At 42.9% G+C, this 15,937-nt stretch overlaps 1 protein-coding gene across 1 annotated transcript in view; it reads left to right on the top strand.

Annotated features, from left to right (window-relative positions):
• The window catches only part of TOP1 (DNA topoisomerase I), an 89,367-nt gene that overhangs the window by 64,489 nt on the left and 8,941 nt on the right, over positions 1-15,937 (top strand). The window contains exons 9-15 of the mRNA XM_048819854.2: positions 4,304-4,419; positions 7,142-7,263; positions 8,939-9,061; positions 10,675-10,862; positions 11,585-11,729; positions 12,828-12,971; positions 14,657-14,842. Coding sequence (XP_048675811.1) covers positions 4,304-4,419; positions 7,142-7,263; positions 8,939-9,061; positions 10,675-10,862; positions 11,585-11,729; positions 12,828-12,971; positions 14,657-14,842 — 1,024 coding nt within the window. The remainder of the gene's footprint in view (positions 1-4,303; positions 4,420-7,141; positions 7,264-8,938; positions 9,062-10,674; positions 10,863-11,584; positions 11,730-12,827; positions 12,972-14,656; positions 14,843-15,937) is intronic.

Genomic DNA, 15,937 nt, shown 5'->3' with positions numbered 1-15,937 from the left:
CTGCTGTCTTTGAATTACTTAGTCAGAGGAAGCACACTCTTTAATGAATTTGATTCTAGAGCACAGAATTAGTCTGAAGTCCTCTAGCATGGAACAGCCTATTTGAAGGCACAACCACTTTGGAGTCAGCTCAACTTCCAAACCGGAGAAGTGCCCCCACAAAACAATGAATCTAACCTCAATATCACTAGAGAGTAGGATGGCTTCAGAGGTACAAAATCTCTACAAGGGAATGTCAGGAGCGGTGTTGGTGAGGGGACTAGTGAGGCAAACAAACATTAAAAGTAATAGTAGCAAATCTATCCTAAAGTATTGCAACAATAACGGCTAGGGCTCCGTGTCTGTCACAGAGGTCGCAGAAGTTAGGGATTCTGTGACTTTCTACAAACTCCATGACTTCTGCAGGGGCCAGTTTGGCCTACCCCAGGGCTGCCCAAGCAGCTGGCTCTGGGGCCGGCTGCTCAGGTGGCCCGGGGGACAGCCATACCGGCTGCTGCTGAAGTGACCCGGGGGACACAGCCACACCAGCCGCTGCTGGAGCAGCTCTGGGGACAGCCACATCGGTCACTGCTCCGGCAGCCTGGGCAGCAGTCCCCAGGCAGCCTGCCACAGCGGCCCTGGTCCCCCTTAAGATTTAATCACAGGTACAGGTTCCGGGCCGTGAATTTTTGTTTATTGCCTGTGAGCTGTCCATGTCTTTACTAAGAACACCCGTGACAGAATCGTAGCCTTAGTCATGGCAGACTATCTCCTTCCCTCTTCACCGCCAAATAGCCACTATTCAGGAGTCACCTTTTTCTCCGTGCTGGAAACTTCAGGTTAGAAATCGCCTAGTACTACAGGTTCGGGTCTCAAAGTGATCAGCTCAGCCTTTGCTCTTGCAAACTGGATACGTCGAGATGTGCGAAACATAGGCTGTCTCCACTGCATAGCACTGCGGACTACGTGGGGTGTGAATTGCAGTGCTTGCCAAAAGGCTGCACTGTAACTGCCCCATGTGGAGCCTACTGGCTCAAACTAAGAGGTACCTAGTTCACATTAACATAGCCCTAGAGGGCTAAATTGACATGAACTAAAATTTACCTTTTAGTTCGTGCCAGCGGCGTACATGTGGGGCAGTTACAATGTAGCACTTTTGTTCACCCTGCAGTTCACACCCACATGGTACAAACTGCAGTGTCATGAACGGAAGCCCTCGGTTCGTTGGTGTCTTTACTCTGAGGCTTATAACAATTGAGATTCTGTCTGCTCTGCTTGGACACAGAGGATCTCACTGCACATCTTGTAAAAGTAAAGGTGGGTCAAGGTGCTTTGGCCAAAAACAGTATCATCCTATCATAGCAGTGTGCTATGTCCCAGTTGATTCCTGGTCTCCTCTCTGGCTGTGGTTGCATTTCAGCCGTGCCTATTGTGACAAAGTTCCTCCTCTACCTTGGTGGATCTTGCGCTTATGGGCGGATTTGCTTGCCTTTGAGCTTCACAGCAGCCCTCAATTTGGGCATTTTCATGAACCCACAGTCCAGGACAACTCCTCTTGTGTCTGACCAGGAGTTGGGCGGTTTGTGGGGAACCCAGGCCCGCCCTCTACTACGGGTTCCAGCCCAGGGCCCTGTGGCATGCAGCTGTCTAGAGTGCCTCCTGGAACAGCTGTGCAACAGCTACAACTCCCTGGGCTACTTCCCCATGGCCTCCTCCCAACACCTTCTTTATCCTCACCATAGGACCTTCCTCCTGGTGTCTGATGATGCTTGTACTCCTCAGTCCTCCAACAGTCCACGTTCTCACTCTCAGCTTTAAGCGCCTCTTTCTCCCAGCTCTCACATGCACACCATAAACTGAAGTGAGCTCCTTTTTAAAACCCAGGGGCCCTGATTAGCCTGCCTTAATTGATTCTAGCAGCTTCTTGATTGGCTGCAGGTGTTCTAATCAGCCTGTCTTAATGGTCTCCAGAAGGTTCCTGATTGTTCTGGAACTTTCCCTTTTACCTTACTCAGAGAAAGGGGACCTACTTAGCCTGGGGCTAATATATCTGCCTTCTATTACTCTCCTATAGCCATCTGGCCTGACCCTGTCACACTATATGGATATAGGCTAATAAGCACTTAGGGCTCCCTCAGAGAGAAGCCTTATTATATATTTATATGGTACCTGTCTCTTATACAGTGATCCTGTTATCTAATTAGGGCTGCAGCAACCAGCACTTATTTGTGCACAACATTTCCTGCGTTGCTGCCAGTACATGTATGTCTTCTCCCAGCTGATGACTCACTCCAGCGTGAAACTGGCTAGGGGGCTGGGGATACAGGAATCAGGAGCAGCATGGAGAAACATGGCATTTTTTTGTCCAGCAAGTTGGCTGGGTGATTAAGAGATCGAATGCTGTGACAGGATAATAGTGTCCCCCTGCTGCATAAATGCTAAGGTGAAATAGACTATTTTCTCAGCAGGAGATCCTGTCCCAATGGTATGTAACAATTACTTTATTGCCACTTGTCAAGGTTCTTTCCCCACTCTGAACGCTAGGGTACAGATGTGGGGACCTGCATGAAAACCTCCTAAGCTTATCTTTACCAGCTTAGGTCAAAACTTCCCCAAGGTACAAAATATTCCACCCTTTGTCCTTGGACTGGCCGCTACCACCACCAAACAAATACTGGTTACTAGGGAAGAGCGGTTTGGAAACGTCTTTCCCCCCAAAATACTTCCCAAAACCTTGCAGCCCTCTTCCTGGACAAGGTTTGGTAAAAAGCCTCACCAATTTGCCTAGGTGACTACAGACCCAGACCCTTGGATCTTAAGAACAATGAACAATCCTCCCAACACTTGCACACCCCTTTCCTGGGAAATGTTGGATAAAAAGCCTCACCAATTTGCATAGGTGACCACAGACCCAAACCCTTGGATCTGAGAACAATGAAAAAGCATTCAGTTTTCTTACAAGAAGACAATAGAAATGGGAGTAAATAGAAGTAAAGAAATCCCCCCTGTAAAATCAGGATGGTAGATACCTTACAGGGTAATTAGATTCAAAACATAGAGAATCCCTCTAGGCAAAACCTTAAGTTACAAAAAAGATACACAGACAGAAGTAGTTATTCTATTCAGCACAATTCTTTTCTCAGCCATTTAAAGAAATCATAATCTAACGCATACCTAACTAGATTACTTACTAAAAGTTCTAAGACTCCATTCCTGTTCTGTCCCCGACAAAAGCAGCATATAGACAGACAGAGACCCTTTGTTTCTCTCCCTCCTCCCAGCTTTTGAAAGTATCTTGTCTCCTCATTGGTCATTTTGGTCAGGTGCCAGCGAGGTTACCTTTATCTTCTTAACCCTTTACAGGTGAGAGGAGTTTTCCTCTGGCCAGGAGGGATTTTAAAGGGGTTTACCCTTCCCTTTATATTTATGAGACCACTATAACAAAAGATCAGTGCAGATGTATGGAAGGAGTGTGGTGTGGTAGTTTGAGCAAAAGACTGGGAAGCCAGGACTTGGGGCTCTTCAATTTGTTATTGGATGTGTCATTGGCCATTGATTAACACCAGAAAAGTCTCTAAACCTTTCTGCCTCAATTTCTTCAGCTGGAAAATAGTAATACCTACCTCATGGTTATTATGGGACCTAATTAATTATTGCAGTAGGAGCCTTAGGGCACCTTTGTCCTTATCCTTTGTTTTGTGCTTGCCTTAGAGAACATGTTCTCTTTATTATGAAAAAAAAAAAAAAAAGGAAAGGAGCGCGAGGTGACAGAGGGGATTAATTAATTAATATTTCTTCTCTGAAACACCTGAGTTTGCTTAGGTCACAAGTGAAAATCAATTTCTCTTTGTCATGTCTATCCTTACTGGAACATCTGTCCACATCAGAAAGTGATCACGTAATTTGCTACTGTTGTCCATATTTGTTCTGGAGAGATCTTGGACTGGAAGTTAGATGAGGGCTTCGTTAAACTGACAGTTTGCTGTAAAGAAGCCTGTACTATACCTGGCATTCAGTCCTTTCCTTTCTTAAGTACACATGCATGCATTTGTTTGGTGAAGAACATGATGGGCTAATCTCATCCGTGCTGCAACTCAGTTGAATATAACTCTGGCATAACAGCATTAATTTGTCTGGAGCCTGTTCCATGCTTTTCAAAAAGATGGCAGTTGGTGTTCTAGGTTTTGCTTGTGTACTGCTCATTGTGAACTCTGAAATGCAGTGCAGTGATTGCTTACTGTTTTTATATGTCACCCTCCCGTGTAGACACTGAAATGATGGCTAGAGGGTGAGTTTGTATCAGCTTGTCGGTCTCTCTTTAAAGGTGGGAGGAAGAGCGCTATCCTGAAGGTATTAAATGGAAATTCCTAGAGCACAAAGGTCCTGTGTTTGCTCCGCCATATGAACCTCTGCCTGAAAATGTCAAGTTCTACTATGATGGTAAGTTGTTAAGGGTTCACGCTTACTGGGCTAGACTGTGGCATCCTGAATAGGAGATGAGGGTTCTCTTGCGAAGTAGTGGGGTGAGGTGGTGGTCCAGGCTAATTATTTGCTCTATAAGCAAATTCCAGGGATCATAAAAAGAGGAATAAGCTTTATAGAAACAAGGAAACCTCTGTTAGAATCTATTTGGATTGAAATAAGCAATTGCATTTATTTTCACTGTGATCACAAGGGTACGTGTCACAGCTCACGTAGCATGTGATAATGCTTACACCATAAGTGACGACGTTTGACCAAGGCACCATGTTGTTGTAGTTATTTTTCATTATTGCTGGTCTTCCTTGGGCCCTCATCCTTCTCATTCAGTGTTGGGGTCTCTTTTTTCAAAATTATTATTATTATTAATTCAATTGCAGCTTTCTATATCCAATTAATTTTTCCCATAACACCTGCCTGAAGTGATCGGAATAAAAGGCAGAACTTATTTTAATATAAATGATGATTTGGTTCCTGCAGGTATGATCATGTTAAATGGAGGAACATATTAACCAGGGATTAGATTAAGTGACAGGTACTTGAGTGGATGAAAATTGAATTTTTCACTCTAAAGCGGCATCTGTCTGTAAAATTGCTTCAGAAGCAGTGGGCTGTTCCCATGAAACATTGTGGAAGTTTTAAAATTAGAAGTGGTGAGATTCTTTTTAATCAGTAACACGTTCAAACAAATGTCCAAGCCACCCCAAAGACCATCTCTAGGAAAATGAGGTGTTGAATTCACACACATGCTATTGTGAGAGATCTGCTCAGCATCCTACTGTCTGTGCTCAGGAGACATTGTCCAATTCAGAGATTACCCCAGAATAACTTCTAGCCTTCAGTACTCCACATTTGGTCAACCACCTGCCAGCTTCCTCTGAGTAGAGGAGACCATCCCAGGACCAGTCCTGCTTTTGCAGCAGAATGCCGGCTTCCATCCGACAGGGTGTCCATAATTACTGCCTGAGTTATTGCTAGAGCTCCCAGTCACTTGCAGCACCAGACTCCTGTAAAGGAGCTGTGGACGCCAAAGTAGCCTGTTAGTTGCTCTTGTTTTTTGAGCTGAGTTACTAACTTCAGGGCTCTTGATAAATTCCATAGTACTGAAGTTGTAGTCCCATCACAGGAAGACTGCTCAAGCCTTTGAAAGAAGGGAAAGTGAGGGATGAAATTCAATCCAAGCAAGTCTGTTTCTGCAGTTCTGTTTACGAAATAACAACCGTGGCCAGTAGTTACTCTGTGCCAACTGCAGGCAACTTTTGAGCAATTTTTAATGGGATTTAACCCCCAAAACATCTTACCAGCTGATCACTGGCACCTTTTTCAACCTTAACCCTTTTCCCTTTACAACCCTCTGTTTTGCTGCTTCCTGCTGTAAGTAAACAAACAGTGTATATTTGTTACAATTAAATTAACAGCAATCCTGTTGGTATCTTAGTTTCTAGTGTGACGTATTCAATCATCTTTGGCCTAAGTGAGCCTTCCTTTGCTATGTTTTGTTGACTTAAGTTCTTTAGGTTGGGCAGATAGTTTCCTCACTTTAATTTTTGCATATAATGTAAATCTTTCACTTGGTGAATCAAGAGGACTACATTTTACTTCCCCAGTATTTTAATAAACAGTTAACATCAACAGTTCTGGCAGTGACTTTTGTGAGGTAAAAGAGTCAATTAAAAAATCACTGGTGCTGACCCTTCAACAAGCAATTGGGATTTAAAATATTCCTCGCTATTAGCTGTATCCATGAGATGCATTCAAAATATTTCTCAGAGAGCGCCGGAGCATAATGTGATGTCAACAATGAGATCTGGGACTGAAGAGGCATGCTCAGTAGAAAAGGTAGACCTTGAATGTTCAGCAGTTTCTTCTTCCTCACTCCCAAAAGATCTCTTCTTCACAGTGATTTCATTTTGAGGAAAGGCTCTATTGTGATCCTGCAACCAAGCTGAAATATGACCTCACCGATCACTGAAAGAACTAAATGTGACTCTGTTTTGAGTATGAGGAGTTGGAGACACTGGAGTGTATTCCCATGTTACCTGAATCTCTCATTCCATTGGTTGGTAGAGTTCGCACATACTTACCTTCCTGTGCGAGGGGAGATGAGTGTTTGGCACCACTTACTACCCTACTTGTGGGTGTCACTGGCGCGTGCTTTGGCAGAGATTTGCCTCTGTTCCTGGCTAGAAATAGCTGCCTATTCATAGACAGGAAGTTGACCTGTTTTAAACAGTGTGTGTGTGTGTGAGGGGAATAGGAAGGCTAAATGATTTGTTGTCTCCTGGCTTAGTAAAGATGTTGAGAGGCAGAAGATGGAATTGAATAAAAGCCATATTATCATATCATATGATCTAGATGTTATAATAACTATTTTAATGCAAGTCAAATTTTAGGCCTCAATAGTCTGATCATTCTTCTCTACTCCCTTTGCATCCCATACTTAGTGTCAAGGGACACTAGTTTGTGGTGCTGTACAGCACACTGAACAAAACCTCGCTGAAATACTAGGACAAACTGTATACTTCCATAGGGTGGCTAATCTGGCTGTGTATTGTACATCCACAGCAGTCCACGGTTGCACGGAAGGGTTCCAAGATCTCTTGAAACATCACAGTGCAAAAAGCAGAATGATTTAGGGGATGAACATCTTCAGCTGACCTTTTTTAAACCTCCTCTCTCATAGGTAAAGTAATGAAGCTGAGCCCCAAAGCAGAAGAAGTTGCTACATTCTTTGCAAAAATGCTTGATCATGAGTACACTACAAAGGATATCTTCAGGAAAAACTTTTTTAAAGACTGGAGAAAGGTACGGATCCCTGGACTGAGATGACAGCCTACACGGCCATTTTCTCCTGAGTGTTAGAGAGAGAAATGGGCTACTCTGACTTGGTGCACAAAATGCTAGTGCGAGGCAGAGACCAAAGGGCTGGCTCAGATGTCAGCACTGAAAGTTCCTGTTTACGCTGTAGTTTTCCAGGAAGGGCCTCCTGGTAAATATTTCTTAAACGAACAAGGGTTGACCTTTTGCAAGTCATACTTGCATGTGATGTGACATGGCTGAGCTGATCATGACGTTTTTATCGATGACCTGGAAGAAAATGCAAAATCAGCACTGCCAAAGTTGCAGATCACACAAAAATTGGGGAAGTGGCAGATAATGAAGAGGCCAGATCACTGATACAGAGCATCAGGATTGCTTGGTAAACTGGGTGCAAGCAAACAATATGCATGTGAATACAGCTAAATGTAAATGTCTACATCTAGGAACAAAGAACGTAGGCCATACTTACAGGATGAGGGACTCTATTCTGGGAAGCAGTGACTCTGAAAAAGATGTGGGGGTCATGGTGGATAGTCAGCTGAACGTGAGCTCCCAATGTGATGCTATGGCCAAAAGAGCTAATGCAATCCTGGGATGCATAAACAGGGAAATATTGAGTTGAGAGGTTATTTTACCTCTTTATTTGGCACTGGTATGGCTGTGTCCAGTTCTGGTGTCCACAATACAAGAATGATGTTGATAAATTGGAGAGGGTTCAGAGAAGAGCCAGGAGAATGATTAAAGGGTTCGAAAACATGCCTTATAGCAATAGGCTCAAGGAGCTCAATCTGTTTAGTTTAACAGAGACGGTTAAGGGGTGACCTGATTACAGTTTAGCAGTACCTACACAGGGAACAAATATTTCATAATGGGCTCTTCTGCCTAACAGAGAAAGATATAACACAATCCAGTTGCTGGAAGTCATAGCTAGATAAATGCAGGCTGGGAATAAGGCACACGTTTTTAATAATGAAAGTTCCTAATCGTTGGAACTACTTACTGAAGGTCGTAGTGGATTCTTCATCACTGACCACTTTAAAATCAAGATTGGATGTTTTTCTAGAAGCTCTGCTCTAGGAATTATTTGGAGAAGTTCTGTGGCCTGTGTTTTATACAGGAGGTCAGAATAGACAATCACAGTGACCCCTTCTGGCTTTGGAATTTTATGAATCTTTGCCCCACTGAAACTGTGGAATTGAAGAGCCATCACTACCTTTGTATCAGAGGCTAGCCCCTTTCTGAGTCTTGCGAAGTAGGAGCTTCACCACCCCAACCAGTATAAGCATGCCAAGAGAATAAGCATATTCAGGCAGCTGGCCCGGGTTACCTCGGTGGCCTCTCCTTCCCCCAGTAACGTCGTCAACCCTTGAATGGCTAAGTGGTTTGAAAGGTTGCTGTGTAATAGAATATACACTCCGTGCGTGCAAAGATCAGACACAGTTAATGTTCTGTGTGCCACATATACCCTCTTCATCCTTTTCTCATTCTCCCTGACTAGGTTGAGTACTTACTAGAAGTTGACAGCTCTTTGATAGACAGGCAGAAGCTGTGTTTATTAGGAGCACTTGCCCTTTGATACCTTTTTAGGGGCTGGGAGGGGCAATTAAATATCCTTATTCTAACTATAAGAAGGTTTCAAGCTCTACTTTCATCCTCCCAGGAAATGACTTCAGAAGAAAAGAGTACCATCACCAACCTCAACAAGTGTGACTTCTCCCAGATGAGCCAGTATTTCAAAGCTCAGTCAGAAGCTAGGAAACAGATGTCCAAGGAAGAGAAACAGGTACTCTAGGGAATTGTAGAAGACTGTTCTAGCCATTTAGGTGTTTTTTTTATCATTATCCTTTACTCGTTCCTCTGGCCATATCATCTATGCGCAGTCTGTCACTCCTCTCACGCTGAAGGGATTTGCTAGAACCTTCCCCACCTAGCGGAGATTGGCAGAAGTATTGCACTTCTAGCTAAAAGTCTGTCTCTCTGCTGATCTTAATGTGATGACTAAGAGGCCAGCAGCTTGTTTTCTAGTAACATCCCTGAGATTCCTTGTGTCACTTATGTCCCTCTAACATGTCTGCATAGGTAATATGTTGAGAGCAATGTTTAGCAAGAAACCTCCACCTACTGCAGTTCTCTTTCTGATGATAAAACATTTCTGGCCCTTTCTCCTTCAGCACCACGGTGTTACTAGGACAAAGAGTTTGCTTTTTTTTCCAAGGAGTATCTGCATGTCTTCCCTCCATTCCCACACAACCCCTAGATACCCACTTTAGTAAGAACTAGAAACTTATCACAAGATCTAAATCTGGTTCCATGTAGTGCCTTGGGTAATGTAATTCTAGTTTAACTGTCCTAAGTGGTGAGGTTCAGAGCTCCTCTAATTGGATGGGGGATGGGTTTCCCAATACAGTTGAACCCCATGGTGTCAGGATTCAAAGGTTCCCAATATGGAAAAGAGCATGTGCCTGGCTTTTCTGGCTTTCAGCTTTTTATTTGATAAATATTGGTTGACACACACCCCACCCCAGATAACTAATAGAGTAGAAGGGGCTTTTTTTGGTCCACTTCTCAGTTGGTGCAACTTCATTTAAGGATGCATTGATTGATTTCTTCATACCTTTCAACCTTGTGTTATTAGGTCTCAAAGTGAGAAGCTTGTTTCTTTAAACAACATGATGTTAAATGCAGTGGATCAAAAGTCCTTAAACTTGATGTTTGTGGCACATGGACAGAGGGGAATGGAGAGGCAGTTGGTTTGAGGAAATAGGTCCGAGACAAGTGAAATGTAATTACAAATTTAGAAAAAATTGTACATGTTGCATGTATTACATTAGCGTATTAGTAAGGCTAAGATTTTGTCTTGGATGTTTTTAGTAAAAGTCACGGACAGGTCCTGCAGGGTCAATAAAGAAAATTCACGGAAGCCCGTGACCTGTCCTTGACTTTTTACTAAAAATATCCCTAACAAAATGGGGAGCTGCAGAGTCCCCACACTGCCTGCGGTGGCTGGGTAGCTGCGGGGGTTCCAGCTTGGAGTTCCAGGGTCCCCCACCCCAGGGGTAGTGGGGAGACCCTGCAGCTCCCAGTCACCACGGTCTGAAGTCACTATGTCTCTGGAAGTCATGAATTCAGTTACATCTGTGACAAAATCGTAGCCTTCACTATTAGTTCCTGACTTTATTTCTGTTTGTCTTGCCATTTAGATTGTATGCTGTTCTGGACAAAGACTGCCTTTTATTCAGTGTTTGTACAGCACCTAGTACAATGGAGCCCCAGTCTGGATTGGGGCCTGTAGGTGCTACTGCAATACAAATAATAAATGAGTTTTGCTTCGTTCTGTCACTGAGCTACTTGGTGTCTTTGGGTGCAGTGCAATCCCCCTGCTTTGTGTCTTCCTAGAAAATCAAAGAGGAGAATGAGCGGTTACTAAAAGAATATGGCTTTTGTATCATGGATAACCACAAGGAGAGGATCGCCAACTTCAAGATTGAACCCCCTGGTCTCTTCAGAGGGCGTGGCAACCATCCCAAAATGGGCATGCTGAAGAGACGGATCATGCCAGAAGACATCATCATTAATTGCAGCAAGTGAGCATGGGATGCTTTGCACCTTGCTTTGCTTACTAGTTAGGATAACTTTTTTTTATCGTATATGTAACTTGACATGGCATCTAAGCATTCAAAAGTTCATGTGTTGGGTTTCTTGGTCATTTTAGGTATTTTGAAGGGTGAGAAGTATAATGAAAGCATCAGTTGTCTACAAGCCATTATTTACATAAGACAGACACAGAGCTCTGTCCACACACCTCAGTGTTGATCAACACCAGCATCTGCTGTTACAGTGCAGGGCAGCTCCTGTTACATTCTATTCCCTTGGGGCCAAAGGGTATTTATTTTATGTATGGATCTCCCACTTGACTTTTTCTTGTTTCCTAAGAGGCAACAGACCAATGTGTAGGGTCTTCAGACTTCTCCCTCTCCATGTAGACTAGTGAAGCTGCAGAAACATCCCCAAATCAAAGCAACGAGCTTCCCAACAATGCTACTTATCACAATAGTTAACAAAAGGGAATAATTCCATAAGAAGCATAACCATGACTGTGTATCTCTTGATCTTTGACTTTCATTTTGATTCATCTTACTATCCCGCTACAGAAATGCAGTTGCCCAGACTAGAGTAGGGAGAGAGACTTGTTTAATATTTGTTGCTGTCCATCAACACTTTAATCTTTGCTAGTCATCTATATTTTGTCACCTGGGGTCTATTAAGACCACTTCTTTCCTCTCGCTGTTTTTGTTACCTTATGCAGGGATTCCAAAGTTCCCCCACCTCCTCCAGGTCACAAATGGAAGGAGGTCCGGCATGATAACAAGGTGACCTGGTTGGTGTCATGGACAGAAAACATCCAAGGATCTATTAAATATATCATGTTGAACCCCAGCTCTAGAATCAAGGTAATGGTTTATTTGGAAAGTTGCTTGGCCATGCTGTATCTTAACCAACTCTCTTAAGGGGGGGAGTGTGTCTATCTAGTGGTTAAGGCAGCGGACAGGGAGGCAAGACCAACTTTTTTCTTACTCTACCATTGACTCACTGTGTGATATTGGGCAAGTCACTTTGCCTTAGTTTCCGCATCTGCCAAATAGGGAGTAATAGCTATTCGGTAGGGGTGTGGAATAATATCTATGAAGTACTTTCAGATTTCTGGATGAAAGGATGTTCCCGTCCTAGTTGGGAGCCTTTCATGCTCTGGAGTAAACGTAGAAGAAAATTTCTGCCAGTTTTGTCTCTAAGTTTGGCCCCAGTGTCTCCTGCCTGATCATGCAGTGAATTCCTAACTATGTGCTGGGTGTCAGTCAATTGAAAAGGCATAAATCCAGCTATGTAACTTCACTGCAAGATGGAGGCGACGGTGATGTTTTGAGAAGAACAAACCCCTCTGTAGGCACGGATAGCTGGTAATTGTCAAATCATGTAAAACAAATGATGAGATTTTGAAGGTAATTGGATTTCCTTTTTTAGTAGAACGGATTTTTGGCCTTCTCAGCAGGAAAATTGCCTGTTTTTAAGAGAGCCACTACACTTAGTCGGTGGCTCCCCTGGAGCGAAATAAGAGTCTTGACCTGAGTGTGTGGTGGGACATAATTTCTGCTGACGTATAGTAACCGTATCATCACACACATCTAATGTGCTATTCAAATCTTTTTTTAAATGAGTTCACTCTGCTGTCTTTATGGCTTTACTGAGTGGGTCTCTAATTGTGAGAAGAGGACCACTAAGAAAATTGCAATCTCCTTAATAGAGTAGGGGGTACCTTTGTACATTGAGGGGCCTGGAAGACCAAGTACCTCTCTCATCTGATTTCTGACTTCTGTGCAGGCACTTGATGTCATGGCTACTGAACGATGTGCAACTGCATGAGAACTTAGTTCAGGCAGAACTTTGATCAATGAATTCCCAGTGATTTTGTGCACATAGGTTTGAGTAGGAACTCTCTCTGCTTCTGCTGCTCACTTTCAGGTGTGCTGACTTTCTTGTGACTGTCTCTGCAGGGTGAGAAGGACTGGCAGAAATACGAGACGGCTCGGAGGTTGAAGAAGTGTGTGGATAAGATACGGAATCAATATCGAGAAGACTGGAAGTCCAAAGAGATGAAAGTGCGACAGAGAGCTGTGGCACTGTACTTCATTGATAAAGTGAGGGTTGATTTCTGGCAGTTTCCTCTTCCTGCCTCATTCTGAATAAAGATGCTGGGCTGTTGGGCACCTGTCCCTAAGCCCAAATAAAATTCTGATAGAAACGCTCACCCACTGCACAAATTAAATAAGGGAGTTGAAGGGCTTTGAGAGAACTACTGGTTATTCTATTAGAAGTCCAGTCCTCAGAGGACCCAGAGGTCTTCTCCTGGAGTGTCTCTGGTCTCCACTTCCTCCCAATTAACTGGAAATCCAGATCAATAAATTGCCATACTGAACCTGGCTATGTTGGGCAATACTGTTTTGTTCCGACAAAAGTCACAGGTTAATTCCAGAGTCCCCCAGTTGGATCAGTGGGAGCTCTGCAGGTGGCTGTATGGCCCTTGGCTTCCAGTGGTTTCTGACTCCTACTGAAATGCTCTGCTTTTTATTACCACTTAGTTATGAAGCTCACGACTCTGATGTGAACTGTGCTATTTCCTCTTGCCACAATTAAGAAAACTGTAGTCCGTCACCAAGTTTACGTAATTGTAGTATTTAAAACTGTGTCCCAAATAGTGATAGCACTGCTGTGTGGCTTCTGTGACCAATTAATTACTCATTTTGATCAGTGTGGATTGAATTAAATCACAATAATTTTAGTCATGATTTAAATTAGCAAGCAGGAAACTTTGTAAATAATTGCTTTTAATCTTGTTTTGCATGTGTACTTTTTAGTTATTTTCCTAAAGAAAGGTTCATTCTCCTTGGTAGGTAATATGAAAACATGTTTGTTTGCAATTATATGTAGCCTCTAAATGTGGTGGTACTTTTGGCCAACGAGGAGGATACGCTATAGCTATATACATTTATTTAAGCTATCATATAGCGCAATCTACACTTATGCAGATTCTTATTTTTAAACCTGCTTATTTGCTCTTAATATCCCACTGGGAACCTATCTATATCCTAAAGTGTCTAAATATCTTTGAAAATCTGGTCCCATGTCTTTAGCATTAATAGATTTCATCCTCTCCCACCTGGTTTGTATGCCTATATTGGAAGAGGAAAAGCTTTCCTGTTTGGCCAGCTTTGTCAGTGTCTCTCACCTTTGAATAAACTAGTGCAAATGAAGAACACTAATATATGTTCTCTCTGCAACTGCTAGCTAAAATGAAACCAAAAGTAACTAAGGCACAAGCTTTCTTTTTTATTTAAATAATTTTACTAATTATAGTAAATTAGGGCTTACCATAGGTTGTCATAATGTCAAATTTAATTTTAAACAGGGTTTTTTTTAATGTTTTAATTTATATAAAAAATCCAGTTTAAAATATAATCAACTTTTTATTTATCCTGATTTTGATGCATCTTTTGATGTCTTCTCCCTCTTTTGGCTCCAGGCATATAACTTCCATTGCACTTCATTGTGTCTCCAACTATCTATATTTTAATGTAGGTAATCTAAGTTTCAAACCTCTCCTTTTGAGAGTTACCTGTCTTTAGCTTCTCTGAATGTCCATGCTTCCCTTCTGTTCAAAGATCAGGCACACACTGTACCCCGCTAAATCGGAATACCCTGGTTACTGGGCAGACAAGACTCCTAGAGAACCCCACAATCCATAAATTACCAAAGCAGTTTGAAATGCTAAACCTCTTATTTTGATTCCATTTGCCCACCTCCCCTTCTCTTGTTCAATTTGTAGCTTGCCCTGAGAGCTGGTAATGAGAAGGAAGAAGGGGAGACAGCGGACACCGTTGGCTGCTGCTCCCTCCGAGTGGAACACATTAATTTGCATCCGGAGTTGGATGGCCAGGAATACATGGTTGAATTTGACTTCCTCGGTAAAGACTCCATCCGATACTACAACAAAGTCCCCGTTGAGAAGAGGGTGAGATGTTTCTCATTCTTGTCCCCGTGCAGTGTTGCAAGGAAAGGAGGAACTGGCTGGTGGAAAATCTCCAGAAGTGGCAGTTCCTGTACATCGTTTTTTATCCAAATGTGAAGGCAGAAAATAAGATAGCTTATCTTCTGACCTTCCCTTTCTGTGGGTGCTTTGGAGGAGTAAGGCTGCCACCTGCCTGGTTCTGATGTGAAGTAACCACCTTTATTGAAGTTTTCTCCTTTTCTAAGGTCTCCATGCTCTGAGCTGGTGGCCATTTAATCCGTGCCATACCTATGTGACCAGCAATGGTTATTTTAAAGCCATTATGTGGACGGGTTGCTAGTCTGCAGCCTTAGCATCCTGCTTTTTTCTCGGTGATAGACGTTTTTGGGACACAGTCATATCCACAGGTGCGAAAGCCAAACCTCCCCAGCAGCATGAAGGGCACAGGGTGGCCAGTACCGGGCTGCATTGTTACTAGTGTAGCAGTAAGCAAACTTGGAGTTATGCCTCAAGTATCACGGACATGTGCCTGGATATTATACAAGGGATTGCTTTTCTTGAAGCTCACGTCTGAATGTTTGCCTTCAGTGGGCTAGGCCCTGTTCTCAGGTACTCTGGTGTAAATCAGTGGAGCAGCTTCGCTGAAGTATGCCTGACCTAAGAACTATTGTACAAAGTACATACCTGCTGACTGAGACCTTCCTGTTCCATGCAATATTTATTTGCTTTGTTTATATTCAGTCCACCAGTTCGATCTCTGTTGTTACTTGGATCGCTCCAGAATAAATCTCCATCCATTCAATATAAGCAGAGGCATTAAACAAAATCCAGGGAGTTATTTATGCTGTATTTACTCTGGTGTAAGAGATAGGAATCTGGCCCACTAACTATGCAGATAGCACAGTGTGTAAAATACAGTGTTTGTAATGCTGTGACGAGTTGAATGGTGAAGAGCAGTAAATGTTGACTTTTTTTTTCAAACTGCTGCTGTTATAGAAATGAGGGAGTCACAGGGGTTAAGAAAGAAAAATCTATTTTTCTGTTACTAAATTCATTGGCATTAGTCCCTCTTGGGGTGTGTTCTTTAAGAGTTCGCAG

Source organism: Caretta caretta, chromosome 13, assembly GCF_965140235.1.
Source record: "Caretta caretta isolate rCarCar2 chromosome 13, rCarCar1.hap1, whole genome shotgun sequence".
Taxonomy (NCBI): Eukaryota; Metazoa; Chordata; order Testudines; family Cheloniidae; genus Caretta; species Caretta caretta.
Note: the sequence above shows the minus strand (reverse complement) of the source record. Positions and strands in the feature narration are given on the sequence as shown.